Below are 15,001 nucleotides of genomic sequence, written 5' to 3' on the forward strand. Positions count from 1 at the left end.
TGTAATTTTATCACACTGTTATTATCAATATCACTTGTTTACTTTATGGTACTATTTAGGGGCTTCTTTAACGTCAAATGAGTTGTGCACTCGCTTCTTCCATATCTAAGTTCATAGTCATATTATCATATTGTCTATGTTCTACGGTAGACTTTAAATTTGGCATACATACATGGCTTTTGTCATGTACACTTTTGGCAGTAGGTTGGCATTGCTGACGTCCATGAACGAAGGTAACCACTCACCATCAGATGACTCGTATGCTCGTCTGCCTACAAGGATAATGATAAAAAATATGTGTGGTGTCGTGGGACACCGGAACACCGGATAGGAATTAAGTTCCATATTATAAAAATATTAATTTTAAATTCTATTCGAGGTATAAAGAAAATAATTATTCGGGTGTACATTTTTTATTATGACTTTTTCATTGATAAAAACTAAAAAAAACTACTTTACAAAGCTATCAACTTTATTTTATTCACAATGATTTATAAAAAATCTATAATAATAATATACAAAGAAACAGCTATATGAATAATAATAATAACCGTCATCACTTAGACTAATACATTAGACACTGTATAGCTAAGACTATACATAAATAATAAAAATCTTACGTTACGGACTTTTTTTTTTTTTCGATTAGGGTACCCCTCCGCATCGTCCCATAAGGAGCTTCATTCCAAAAAGCATAATTCTGATTAAGAATTTCTTTACAGGCAGTGGACTACTTGAAGAAAAGAACACCAGCGAGGGCAGCGCTGATGATAGCAGCGGTTTGGCTGATGAGTGCCCTGGTGTGCATTCCTCCACTCCTCGGTTGGAGAGTCAGCAGGCCACTAGAGCAGTTTCCACAATGCAAGGTAAGTTTTTGCGTTAACTTATTCATTACTTAACTGATGCGGAAGGCCTTAAATCAACGCGTTTTTTCGCTGTCGTTTTAAAACGGGTGTGTGTTAATATTGTTATGCGCTGGGGTTCGGGATAAATAAAATTCTACCGAATTACAAGTTAACACTCACTAAGAACACTTAAAACACTTCACAAATACTTTAAAATTCTCAATTCGCTTCAGGTGATTCGTTCGCTGTTTCACTTCGAGTAATTCCGATTACTGACTGACTGAGTCTGACTGCGTGCCATCTCTGCAACGCTTTTATAGCCGATACTACATCCCTAAAATAAAATTATCGAGAATATTTCACACATTTCGAGTATTGTGTTTTCGCTATTTTGACAATAGATGGCGTTGTACTTCTCGAGCGTTACTCTTACCGTCCTAACAATATTGTACCACACTTCAATAGAAGATGGTAAAGATTTAGCTTAGTTTTATGGCTACTTTTCGTTGAAGAGGATGAATGTTCGTACGAGTTTTATGTTTTTAGGTATTTCTGTTCATTGACTATGACGGCAGATTAGCTAGTTATGACATATTGTCATCGCAAGTAGATAATAGCAATGATAGGATGTTGGATATGCCCCTCAAGAAACACCGCGAAAAGTAGGATATTGGCTTGAAACGAACTGGAGATGAACACCGATTTTTGGCTATTGGTGATATGGTAAAAAGGAGGTGACAAGATTCAAGCGATTCATCAGTAAAGTCGCCATTAATTTACGGCAGCGATAAATACAAGAGGAGATAAGACGTGTGCCTATACTTCCTAAATTTAAAAGTTTATTAAAAAAAACACTTGTTAAATACGTTGTAACCATTTGCGTAAGTAAATTAATTGTATTAATATAACCTAATTTAATAATTTATAAGCTATTTTTATATAAAGCGAGTTACCTGCAGTCAAACTGCTAAATGAAAGTTTTATGAATAAATATATTACATACATACATAAAAAATGCACTTAATCTCCGTCGACCAAAGGAGCTTTCAACGATCCGAATTCCGGCAATCGAACGTCATAAGACTATTTAAAAAAAATCTTTCACAATCAAAGCTTACATACCTTAAAAGGTACCAACCAACCTTAAAACTTGAATATAGCTCTGAAGCGTTACCAACATTGTAATCTAGAGATTACATGTTAGAATTATACAGAACCTCCCCGTTGAATTTCGAAGGATAATTCCGCGTGAGATAATTTAGTTAATGGCCTTTGGATTCGTGAATTTTAGGGGTAAAGATTTTTCTTGTCCGTCCCTTTATGGAGTTAGTGAAATGTTGAAAATGTTCGATTAAAAGAATTTGGGGGGAATTAAGTTGAAATTTGACTGACGTATACTCGTAATGTAGACATTGTTTTCGCTCATTCTGGTCCTTTTGCGAGCTTAAGGAATTCTCTCAAATGTAATAACTTCCTTTTTTTTATTGCCCTTGGAGGCAGACCAGCATACGGCCCACCTGATGGTGAGTGGTTACCGTCGCCCATGGACGTCAGCAATGCCAAGGGCAGAGCCAAGCCGCTGCCTACTGTTAAGTGCTCTCCATAAGCCTAGTTTGAAGGAGAATATGTCATAGCACTCGGGAAACACCGTGGAGGGGAGCTCATTTCAAAGCCGGATGGTACGTGGCAAAAAATATATCTGGAAACGCACTGTGGGTGAACGCAGTGGCTCCAGGTAGTATGGAACTCTACTCCGACGGCAGGCGGTGCGATGGTAAAAGCGAGATGATGGGATCATCTCAAACAATTCCTCAGAGCGCTCCATATGGAACAATGCCGGTTTTATGTTAGCTTTATTCTGATAAATGAGTTATCACGTCATTTGACAGTCTCCCTCTGACTCGACTTTGAAGTCAAGGTCTCGGTATCTACCGTCTTCAAATGATCTTAACTACTGCTCTGGTCGACCCCAATTTTTGAGCATTAGCCCAACAAGAATATTTTGCTATTTTGCTTTTTATATATTCTTGAAAAATGGTTTTAAATTTAATAATCAGTTAATGTTAATAGTGTAATAAGTTTTTCTTATTATTTTTTTATTGAATAGATGGATCCATCCATCGTCCACGAATTCACAGCCCCTCTGATGTTAAGCGGTTACTGGAGCTCATAGACATCTTTAACGTAAATGCCGCTACCCACCTTGAAATATGAGTTCGAAGGTCTCAGTATAGTTACAATGGCTGCCCCACCCTTCAAACCGAAATTACTGTTTCACGGCAGAAATAGTCAGGGCGGTGGTACCTACCCGTGTGGACTCACGGACGTCCTACCACCAGTAATTTTATAGTTAATTAGAGTACAAGTTGCCTTAGAGTACGACATTCGTCACTATTACGGTGTAATGTCATTCGGCTTATTACAACCACGAGATATTATACTTCCTAAGTACACAAAAGAAAATAAAGAAAACCTTTCCACCATATTTTACTAAGTAGGTCCGTTTATAAATCACGACGAAATCTTAGTTGACCCCAAATGATAAAATCAGTTCTTAAAAATGAATCCCTTAATTTTGTAGATCAGAATTTCGGTCACGGCTTGAAACTACGAAGTTAAAATTAAAAGTATCACTAATTTATGATAGGTAGATATAATGGAGTGTAGTTGGTTGGCCACGAAGTTAGAGGATATCGATTTTTTCAAAATTTTACAGCGTATGTATGTATGTTTTAATTTGGCGTTTTTAGTGGGCTATAAGAGCATAAGGTACTACCAACGGGACATCATGCTCTGAATTTTGCTACTTTCATTGATACATAAAGGTTAAGTTTCAATCGTACATGATGGTGAGCATTGTGAGTGATTGTTAATTAATTAAATAATTCTCGGTATGCATGCATGGTTCGTGGGTAATTAGAACGATCTATCAAATAATTAAATAAAAATCTACACGCATTCATTGGATGGAAAGAGATCGCTACGGGAATGCGGCGAGGTCAGGGCGAGGTTGGCATCAAACTGGCAAGGTTCAGTCTTCCTGTTGGGTTATTGGTTTCTTGTTGAAAAACAAATTCAATCTAAAGTAGTACAGACTTATTTACTATCTTCAGTTACACAAATACATAACACTCAACTACAATGCGTTTTCTGAAGTGCTGCCACCTAATATCAATATAGTTTTAATTTCCATTTTCATTTTATATTTCGAATACTTCCGTCCAAAAATGAAGTCGATTTACCAAATGAAACTGTTATACTACCGCTCAAATTCAACCGATATCTCACATCATGTTGCCAATCTTCATTGTCGAACGCGCCCAAGTCGGCACGGGCTTATCTTTCCACGACGTATAATTATAAGGGAGGTCCCATCCTTCTAACTTTAAGTCGTAGAAAGACAAACATCATGTGAGATGTCAGCCGCGTTTGATCGTGCGAAGCACTGCTCTTGTTGCTAGGGTTAATGTTAGTAACGTCGTCAGGTTTGAGCCCCGCGAGCTCACCTACTTTGTTTGAGTTACGTTGAAATTGCCTCTCAAGGCCATCAGCTTAGGCAGGAAAAAAAAAACATATCCTTTAAATCGAACTACTAGCTACTTTACATGAGGTAGGCCCGATGTCTCTTAATGCACACCAATGTATTGATGTACGTCGTTCATTTGAACTATAATAATAATTCAAGGAGAAAAAAACAGCTTAAAAATCCCGTCAGCTGTTTTAGTGGCCATACCCGTAAAAGAGATGGTAAATTGCGTTTACGATAAAAATAACTTGATATTCGGTAGCGGCGTGATTTCACGATAAAAACGTCCGAAGCTGGCCGTAAACTGATACTTTTTAATACCACGGTGCACGTAGGAAATACGAAAAGTTCTCGGAAGAAGTTTGTTTTTTATTACTGCACTCGGGCAGATGACCTCACAGCTCATCCAGTGGTCCATGAAGTCCGCAAACCCAAAACCTTGAGACACAAGATCAGAATCTCAAATTTTGTTGTACAGCATACTTGCCGGGAATGTGTTATGTATGAGCTTCTTCGGACACATCATGCGGGTCTCCTAGACATTAATTAGAGAAGCTCATAATTGCGGGTCGCATAGAGGGCAAGCGCGCCGTGGGCAGAACATCAGCCAGATGGTCAGATCTAGCAAGAGAAGCACTTGGTGGTAGTCTGTACCACGCGGTCCATGCCACCCATGATCGAGCACAGTGGAAGAACGTCACATCTGGTTGCGATCCTCAGTAGTGAGGGAACGATATAAAAGAAGAATACTTGCTCTCGCAATGCACATATGTTTTACACGATAGAAATAGGCAGGATCGTAGTTCCTATCAATACGTTTGTTACATAGATTCTGAATTAAAAATAGCTTTAAATTTGCTACATACAATATTCCCACAAAAAACTTAACCAACGCTACTATTAATTTGAAACTAAATCGAACCAAAGGTAACTATTATTGGGTTGATTTTGCATTGATCGCAAAACATAGTCGTAGTTATATGACACGTGAAGCTTTAAAGTCGTCGTGGTCTGAAGGATAAGTTTCTCTAAGTTTTTTTTTGTTTAATTGCTTAGATGGGTGGACGATCTCACAGCCCGCCTAGTGTTAAGTGGTTACTGAAGCCATTAGACATCTACAACGTAAAATGCGCCCCCCACCTTAAAATATAAGTTCTAAGGTCTCAGTATAGTTACAACGGCTGCCCCGCCCTTCAAACCGAAACGCATTACTGCTTCACGGCAGAAATAGGTAGGGTGGTGGTACCTATCCGTGCGGACTCACAAGAGGTCCTGCCACCAGTAAAACCGGTGTACTGATATCGAGCGATGGTGCTGTTTAAATCCCGCAGACAGTTACCAATCGTTTTAGTGGAATACGTACTTGACAAACGACTTCCACGACGAAGCCATAGCATCGTGTAATTAAATCAAACCAGCGAAAATTGTAATAATTGAGACAATAGACCTCAAAACTCAAAGTAGGGGGCTATATTCACGTTCACTTTTCGGTCGTTGATTAGCTAGTTTAAATATGTTACTAGAGGATAACCAAGCTTTGCTCGGTTTTCTTTTTTGATAAATTGTGTTTTTAGAAATTATATTTAAATACGAATTACATATTGATATTATATTATTTGTTAATTTCTTTCAATAAATAAAAAATAGTATATTATGTTTAAGTTGATTATCGATAAAGTTAATTGTTGGAAACACGAATAAAACAACATTTTATAAAAATAAATCGTAGCTAGATCGATTTATCGCCCCCGAAATTCCCTGTATACTGAATTTTATGAAAATCGTTAGAGCCGTTTCCGAGATTAATATAAAGATTAACAGAAGATATAAAAGATAAGATAGATTGTTATAAATAAAATATAATATGCAGTATTCTGAGGAATTGTATGAAACGATCTGGTCATCTCGAGGATACGTGCTTTGAAAGCCATTTATTATCAGATAGGCTGTGAGCTGTTACACCCGACTATACAATAATAGAAGCTGCCACATCTAAACGGTATTTTCAAATACCAATAAGGAATTGGAAAACTATGTTTAAAATTAAAAGTACTTGTTGAGGAAGAGAAGGCGAGCAATGGTGTAAGAAAAATTAATATTTTGAAATAAAGTGGTGCGCTTGTAATTTAGTGCACGTAAAAGAAGTGAAACTTCTTTTCCGGTGTGCAGTATTGTGATTTTCTTCATTTTTCATCCTTAAATAAAATTTATGTTGTAATAGAGAATACTGCGTATAAGAGAAATGACTTAGCTCTCTTTGTCCTTTCCCTCTCTCCACGGTCGAGTGTTTCGCGAGACGCTCTGTCTATTTTCTCACTCACTACTACTACTACTACTGAGCTGGCGCTATGACCCCGAAGTGGGTCTTGGCCTCCGACAATAAACTTTGCCATTCATCCCGGCGCTGCGCAACACCTTGCCAGTCCGACACTTGGAGCTCCCGTAAATTTCCTTCCACAGCGTCACACCAGCGGTACTTGGGCCTCCCTACGTGGCGGCGTCCCTCCGGTACACCCGTGTACACCCGTTTCACAGCCCGATCCTGCTCCATACGTACTACATGTCCGAGCCATCCGAGCCTCCGTGCCTTCATCTCCCCCAGAATATTTGGCTCACCAAAAAGCCTCTCCACATCCTTATTTTTTCGGACGTGCCAAGAACCGTCTTCTTTCCGAACTGGTCCTAGTATTTTTCTCAATACCTTTCGCTCCGTCACGAGAAGTTTTGCCTCTCCTTTCTGTGTGAGCGTCCATGCTTCGCATCCATACAATAGGATCGGTCTGACTACAGTCTTGTATATCCGAATCCTGGTGCGCCTGCTTAGTAGCTTCGAAGAGAGAACCGGGTGTAGGGCTGCACTGCATCGTAGGGTATTTTGTATATGAATTTCGATTTCATCTTCCCTGTCATTAGTGTCTGTTACACTATCTGTTACTCACGCTCTTGCTAAATTGTATCTTTTCTCTCTAGCCGTAACGAATCTGTCGCGAGTCAAAGTTTACTCTCAACGCGCCTAAAGAAGTTTCACTTCAAAAATACGGTAACAAATCTCCATGTCCGCAACTTCGAATGGCACAGACTCAGAACCAACTTGTACCTAACTAATCGGAAACATCTGTTGGCGACAAGACCACAGAGTTAGTGAGCTGAAGTTAGTTTAGCGGAAGACATTAGCAGGTGCGTCTAATGTGTGGAAAACGCGAGTTTAATCACTCACACATTGAACAGGAGTGTTGGTGTCATGGAATACAGTCGTATTTTTGGTATATGTTGCCATATATATATGAACTAGATGAAGCGGGTATCGCACACCCGTGTCTTCTATGATGATTGATTGAATGATTAGCTGACCAAACTACTTGAACGTCTGACCAAAATTACGTAATTACAAATGTTGACTAACTGGAGATTTTTCCTACCTGTTTTTTTGATGTAAAAGTTTTTTTTTTTTATTGCTTAGATGTGTGGACGAGCTCACAGCCCACCTGGTGTTAAGTGGTTACTGGAGCCCATAGACATCTACAACGTAAATGCGCCACACACCTTGAGATATAGTTCTATGGTCTCAGTATAGTCACAACGGCTGCCCCACCCTTCAAACCGAAACGCATTACTGCTTCACGGCAGAAATAGGCGGGGCGGTGGTACCTACCCGTGCGGACTCACAAGAGGTCCTACCACCAGTAATTACGCAAATTATAATTTTGCGGGTTTGAGCTCGTCCACACATCTAAGCAAAAAAAAAAAAAAAAGTCGATGTTTCACATCTGCCAGGCGTCCGTCCCGTGACGGCTCACATTTTTTTTTGTACCACATCGCTAGAGCAGATCATAATTTGTCTGCAAAGCACATTTTTCGTTCAACAGATGGCCAATTGGGCCAAAACATTTTTCGAGCGACAACCGCGTTACGGAAATCGTAGAGAGGGTAGGCCTCCCACAAGGTTAACCGACGGCCTTTTGAAAGGTCTCGGGAACCCGCTGTATGCAGACTGCGTAGGATCTGTCAGAGAGGCCTAAGTCCAGAAGGGAACGTGGGCTGAAAAAGAATTAGCTGGATGAGTTCACGGCCCACCTGGTCTTACGTGGTAACCGGACGTCATAAACTTCAACAACGTAAATACTCACCTTGAGACATTAACATGGGTTCTAAGTCTCAGTTTTTATAGCACAAGAACTGCCCCGCCCTTCAATCCGAAACCGCGTGCTTGCTTCACGGTAGAAACTAGTTGGGGTAGTGGTATCTTTCCGTGCGGGTTAATGCCCCAATATAATTTCTAGTTAATGGCTTTTTCTAGTTAATGGCTAATTCTGCCGTAAAGCAGTAATGCGTTTCGGTCTGAAGGGCGGGGCAGCCGCTGTAACTATACTGAGACCTTAGGACTTCTATCTCAAGGTGGATGGCGCATTTACGTTGTAGATGTCTATGGGCTCCAGTAACCACTAAACACCAGGTGGGCTGTGAGCTCGTCCGCCCATCTAAGCAAAAAAAGGCTCATATTGTACTGTCAACAAAACTACTATAACGCGAAAATCTACTTTAAATTATGAGCTTAAAGTCTACATTGCATTCAGATGGCCTCTTCTAACATATTTTCTTGCATACAACTTCTAAATTCAATTACAAGTAAAGCAGATGCTTTTAATAATTCGAAATTCGTAAATCTTATGCGCAGATCCCACTCTGCCAGTACGTTCCGCCGTTTCCATGAATAATTAGAAATATTCTCAGCTATAAATCTGAAGAATACAAAAGTCCTCTCAAAATATTTGTTTTACTTTCCCCCATTAGCGCTTCTCTTTAAGATTTAAGGCGCAGTTATAATGTAGCCCTTGAATAAACAAGTTTTTATAAATTATTATTTTTAATGATCAATTCAACTTTTTTGTACGGGTGTTTTTTCTTTTTGTTTTCGGCCTCGCATTTAATGTTGGCAAAAAAGGGACTTGTTAATAATAACAATGTTGCTTATGGATTGCAAACCATGAGCACGTCTCAGTATATTCAATTCCTGATTTTTTTTTCTAACTATGCTGATAGCTTTGAGAGGATATATCAGCTTCTCCTTGACGTGTAGGTGAGCTCACGCTCAACCGGGTGTGTTGCTAACACTGGCCCTAGCAAGAACAGCGCAATGCAGAATCTACCACCGGATCGGAAACGCGACCCATTGAGAAGATCCGGCGAGAAACTCAGTAGGCTGTGTCTATGGGTTAATTCACTCGTCGAGCCCTTCGTCGCAAGCGACGGGTCCGACGAGTCCTGATAACACCTCATTGTCCCCATGCGACTGCTTTGACTCGAACGGTAGCAATATTGATTTACGGCTTTTACCCACTTCAAACAACCCTGTAAGTAATCGCTCCATCTGACCAAGAGTCTTCTCCGTGTGGGAGTTATATTTTTCACACGTGCCCTAGTTTAAGACGCGCCCACAATAATAGAAGATGTATAGTGATGCAACTGCAACTAACAGTACTAATTTCAATCGGCTTACTTTGAATAGTTGATATTAGTACTTCATAGAATGATCTGGGAATTAGTATAATATATCGATCTAATAATTTAACGTATATTATTATAAGTGTATTGTCTGCTAAAATGATAAATACAAACGTATTTTGTATTTGAAGAAACAATGATTATTTAATAAGCAATTAAAAAGGCACCATTTTTAATATATTTTTGTGGTAAACAAACTGAACAAAAGTATGATGAAATTTGTTTTAATCAATTTCGATAATTACGATTGGATCTTATAATAATTTCACCTTGATAACGTATTCCGTGGAAATTTCAACCTGTTTCCTTCTCTATTAGAGATGGGAGTTGGCTCGAGAAAATTGAAAGACAGGCAAACAAAATTGATGTAAATATTTCAAAGAACTCAGCTAAATGCACAAATTTTGTGTAACCCAAAAACTTCGGACTAAAATGTAAATACCATGCCTTATCAGATATGCCGTCTCCAAGCGTCATAAATGTGTTCGAAAAATAGGTTTTGATTTCCTAATATTACGCAGTCTTGTAATGAAACAATATCTACTTGTATGTTATTTCAATTGAGAACGATGCCCCAAGATACAATCTGTACCTAATTTCGGAACGCCTGGTTTACTTATCTATATATTAATACGTGAAACAAAAACTTTGTACCCCTTTTTCCCACACTTATGGAGAAGGCGTGCAGAATGCTAATAAAAAAAATTTATTATACCCAAAATACATTAAATCAATACAAGAAACATAACTCACACTACCATGTATTTTACGCACTCACACCCGCATACATACTCTTCGTTTATTGTCAAACTTTTGTTTTTGTTTAAAGTCTGTGGTCAAATTGAGAATAGATTAATATTGTGTTTGTTTAATATTATTTATCTATAATGTAGTCTTGGCGAAATTTGTGATTATAAGAATAATAACTAATAAAATAATATTCTTTTTCAATAGAATCATAACCATTTTTATACTGGTGGTTGGACCTCTTGTTGATATAAACATGTAATTTTAATTATTGAAAAATAGTTTGAACAATTTTAAGCGCGTACTCTAAAATTATTTGTGGTGCGGTAAAGGATGAAAATGTTCTGAATCAGATAGCCGAAGCGTGTCATTGATATTTTCCAAGTCCTCGTCGTCTTCAGTAGTAGGGTCCTTAATGGTCTTTTGAAGTGGCACAGAGGAGGCGACCACTTTACAATAATATCAACAGCTCTGTTACGGTGCAATGGCCGTAAAATAAGCGAAACTCAAAAATGTTTGGGCTTCATTTGGATTCTAATAAAATCTTTTAGCGTTGCGTGTTGTTCGGATAAAATTCTGAATGTGAATAGAATATACGCGACAGTTCCAAATTAATATTAATAAATTGTAATTAAAAACTTTACTTACGGCACTTTTCAGAATATCATTAAAATAACCCTTCTACTCATATCTGTTCATAAAATATTTTTGACTACTGATACCATGCAACCCACGCTTTTTTACAATAAAATAATTTTTTCTTACACTATTTATAATTCAAATTTATTAAAATTTATTTTCTATTTTTTTTAGTTGGATTTTCCATAAAAGCGTATTTTTTTCAGTTTTTTTTAAACTATTACCTATTTATTTTTCATTTTTTAGTTGAATTTCAATTTTTTCAATATATTTTCTTAATATTCAATTGTCATCGGTCCTTAATAAGTATACCAAATTTCGAGTTAATCCGACGTTTTGAAGGGGGTCAAAATCATGTTAAAAGATTCCGTTACATACTAACATACATACGTCTGAAGCTTTCTACGGTGTCAGATTTTTCAATTTTGATAAAATTCAAGAGTTGGTTGAATATTCACTGGTCCACCGTTCCACGAAGGTTGCTCTATCATCCAGTGTATCCATCTTGATTTTACTGGTGGTAGGGTGTCTTATAAGCTCGCAGGGGTAAGTACCACCCTGCCTGTTTCTGCCGTGAAACAGTAATTCGTTTCGGTTTGAAAGGTGGGGCAGCCGTTGTACTGTAAAAACTGAGATTTTAGAACTCATGTCTACATAATAATATGGATGGCGACATATACGTTGCTAACGTCTAAGCAATAAATAAAAATCCATAAGGAACATGGAGGTCTGTGAGAGGTATTTTTATCTTTGAAATATATGTCGAGGGCAAAAGATCTCGCGGACGATCTCCAATACGATGGACCGACCTCATAAAATCTGTTACTCACTCCAACATAAATGTTTGCTCTCACTCTGCGAAACATCGTGGCACATGGCGTCGCATCGCGAGAGCATCGGTATCGCAGGATCCGACTGATGCATGACCACGACACTCAGTCAAGAGTGTACGAATAGGAAGAAAGAAAGAAGATATCGAAATATATACAATGCAATATGTATTCTGAGAATAGAAGCCAGCTGGGGAGGAGATTTCGTCACTAAGCATTTATTTAATTTGTAGAATTACTTTGTAGAATAGAAGTTAGGAGGTTGCTTGTTACAAGCGTACGATCTAGGGCTGAATTCTAACAGAATGCGGTTTAAATGAGAATATTTAAGTTTTCAAAGTTAATTCTTTTTGTGGAAGCTATCGCAAGACCTTAAGCGGTCTGTACGAGTCGCATGCTTGCTCGAATTCCTTCTATTATTACTAAGTTGACTAAGTTATAAGCTGACAGCGGCAGAGGAGTAGCGCGCTTAGGACAACGATTCGGTTATGGATATCGTTACTGCTTAATTAATACGCTTTTATTAGCTTCAGACGTATGTATGTTAGTATGTAACGGAATCTTTGAACATGATTTTGACCCCCTTCAAAACGTCGGATTAACTCGAAATTTGATATACTTATTAAGGACCGACGACAATTCAATGAAAAAATTGAAATTCAACTAAAAATGAAAAATAAATAATAGTTCAAAAAAACTAACAAAATACGCTATTGGTGCTTTTCAGGATAACCCTTCTCTGGGGGTCGCGTTTTCGACCCGGTAGTAGATTCTACAAAGCACTGCTTTTGCTAGGCCAGTGGGTCTACACGCTAGGGTAAAGCTGAAATAGCCTCTCAAGGCTATCAGCATAGGTAGGAAAAAATAACAAGATTTATTCGTCAGCTCGATGGAAGATCTTCCCTTTATCGCATACATACATTTCACAGCAGTTTATCTGGGTGGTTCTGACCCAATATATATTGGAAGTTTAATAATTCGCTTTGAGCTCGTAAATTAAAACGCTTCCACTTAAATAAAAGGCATCGTGCGTTCTTAACGTGCTTCGCCTTAAACGACTCATAATATTCCGTGCTCAGTGGGTACGTGAAATGGGTTGTTGCACTCAAGCCGCCGGTTCACGTCTCGGCGAGCCGCTCCGGAATTTACGTCACGTTTATGTTAAGTGATGTTGATCGTGGATCGTCTTGCGAATCCGCACGGGCTGGTACCACTACTAGTACTAGTAAAGTAGTAATGCCTTCCGCTTCTAAGGGTGGTTTTTTTTATTGCTTATATGGGTGGACGTGCTCACAGCCCACCTGGTGTTAAGTGGTTACTGGTGCCCATAGAAAACACGGCGGAATCAAGAAATTCCGTAACGAAAATAAAACCTAGCACCCCCCACTTCGTCTACCATAAGCTCGTTCAACACATTGCGTTTGTGTAGTTTTTGTGAATAAGCGCGCGGCGTGACGTCGCACTGCATGCGCATCATGAGAAGTCTGTTCATCTCTCTCTCGCGCGGTCTAGCTTATGAGTGTGAAGGGGACAGTTAATGTTTTGCTTTTGTTAATGTTTATAAATATAGCGTGGTCTTATTTTATTATAGTTTTAATATTAAATTATTATTGTCTAAATATAATTGAATATTATAATTGTATAAGTTGATAAAAAATGCTATGCAATAGCTTTACCGCGGCAGTCCCCGAATGTCACACGTGCTTTTTTTGTTTAGCAGAAACCACTTACAATATTACAAAAGTCAAAAGTGGAAATTGTAACATTAAAAATTCTCAGAGGATTTTCAGTTCACTCTGACGAGACGTACTTTGATTTTACGACATTATCTCTACGTCTCGGAATCGTGAATTCCTAAATTCAATTAAAAATTTCTCCCCGACGTGCGTACGGCAATTACCCGGTTTTTCGGGTAATTACCCTAGTTTCGTGGGGGGCTAATACAACTCAGATAATTAATCTCGGGCTATACAAGTTCTCGTTTTTATTAGCCGTGACGAGGATGGATTGATCAAAGTTTTATTTACGTGCGAATCTTAGTTAATAATCGCGAATGAGTTGTTGTGTTTCTGTACGCTGGGGATGTGGAACTTTTGATTTGATTTCGTTGTTTGGTGGCTTAGTGATTCGATGGGACTAGTTATGTGAACGAAAGAAACAATTCTCTTGTTAAGCCCTGAAGAGCCCAAAGCTTTACGAGGATGGAGCTCAACATCGCGCGATTACGAATAGCATAGCATAGCAAAGCATACAATGACATTTTTATAAGCAGGTTGGAAGATGTTGCCTATTTCGAGTCGATAGAAACAAAACAAAAACAGTAAGCTAACTTCGACAAGGGTAGGTACCATCGCCCTGCCTATTTGGCAAATTATTGCCCGTTCCAGTCGAAACAGTAGGACTGAATTTACACAATACATTTAAGATTGAAATCTTTAGTCTCAAAGTGTGTGGTGACATTTACATGGCGATATCTACCGGCTGGCACGTGAGGTCATCTAACATCCTATACCAAAAAAACTCCAGTGATCTTTATATCCTGAACTCCTGTCCCGAATAGCTGATGAAAACAGCGTGTATTTACCAAAGTTTTTTTTATTGCTTAGATGGTTGGACGAGCTCACAGCCCACCTGGTGTTAAGTGGTTACTGAAGCCCATAGACATCCACAACGTAAATGCGCCACCCATCTTGATATATAAGTTCTAAGGTCTCAGTATAGTTACAACGGCTGCCCCACCCTTGAAACCGAAACGCATTACTGCTTCACGGCAGAAATAGGCAGGGCGGTGGTACCCACCCGCGCGGACTCACAAGAGGTCCTACCACCAGTAAGTTACCACCACCAGTTAATGACTGCGTTAACTCAATCATGAATCTCAAGGTCGGCTACAACGTCGATGATCGTGTCCT

The 15,001-nt window shown here is 38.7% G+C and overlaps 1 protein-coding gene and 1 long non-coding RNA gene across 2 annotated transcripts in view; one reads left to right on the forward strand and one right to left on the reverse strand.

The window, feature by feature from the left end:
• Nucleotides 1–15,001, reverse strand: part of LOC149499796 (uncharacterized) — a 588,308-nt gene that overhangs the window by 300,924 nt on the left and 272,383 nt on the right. The gene's annotated exons all lie outside the window — the stretch shown is intronic.
• Nucleotides 1–15,001, forward strand: part of Octalpha2R (alpha2-adrenergic-like octopamine receptor) — a 448,087-nt gene that overhangs the window by 194,148 nt on the left and 238,938 nt on the right. The window contains exon 3 of the mRNA XM_028172359.2: nucleotides 723–866. Within this exon, the coding sequence (XP_028028160.2) occupies nucleotides 723–866 (144 nt within the window). The remainder of the gene's footprint in view (nucleotides 1–722; nucleotides 867–15,001) is intronic.

The sequence above is a fragment of the Bombyx mandarina genome, chromosome 26 (assembly GCF_030267445.1).
Source record: "Bombyx mandarina strain Sakado chromosome 26, ASM3026744v2".
NCBI lineage: Eukaryota > Metazoa > Arthropoda > Insecta > Lepidoptera > Bombycidae > Bombyx > Bombyx mandarina.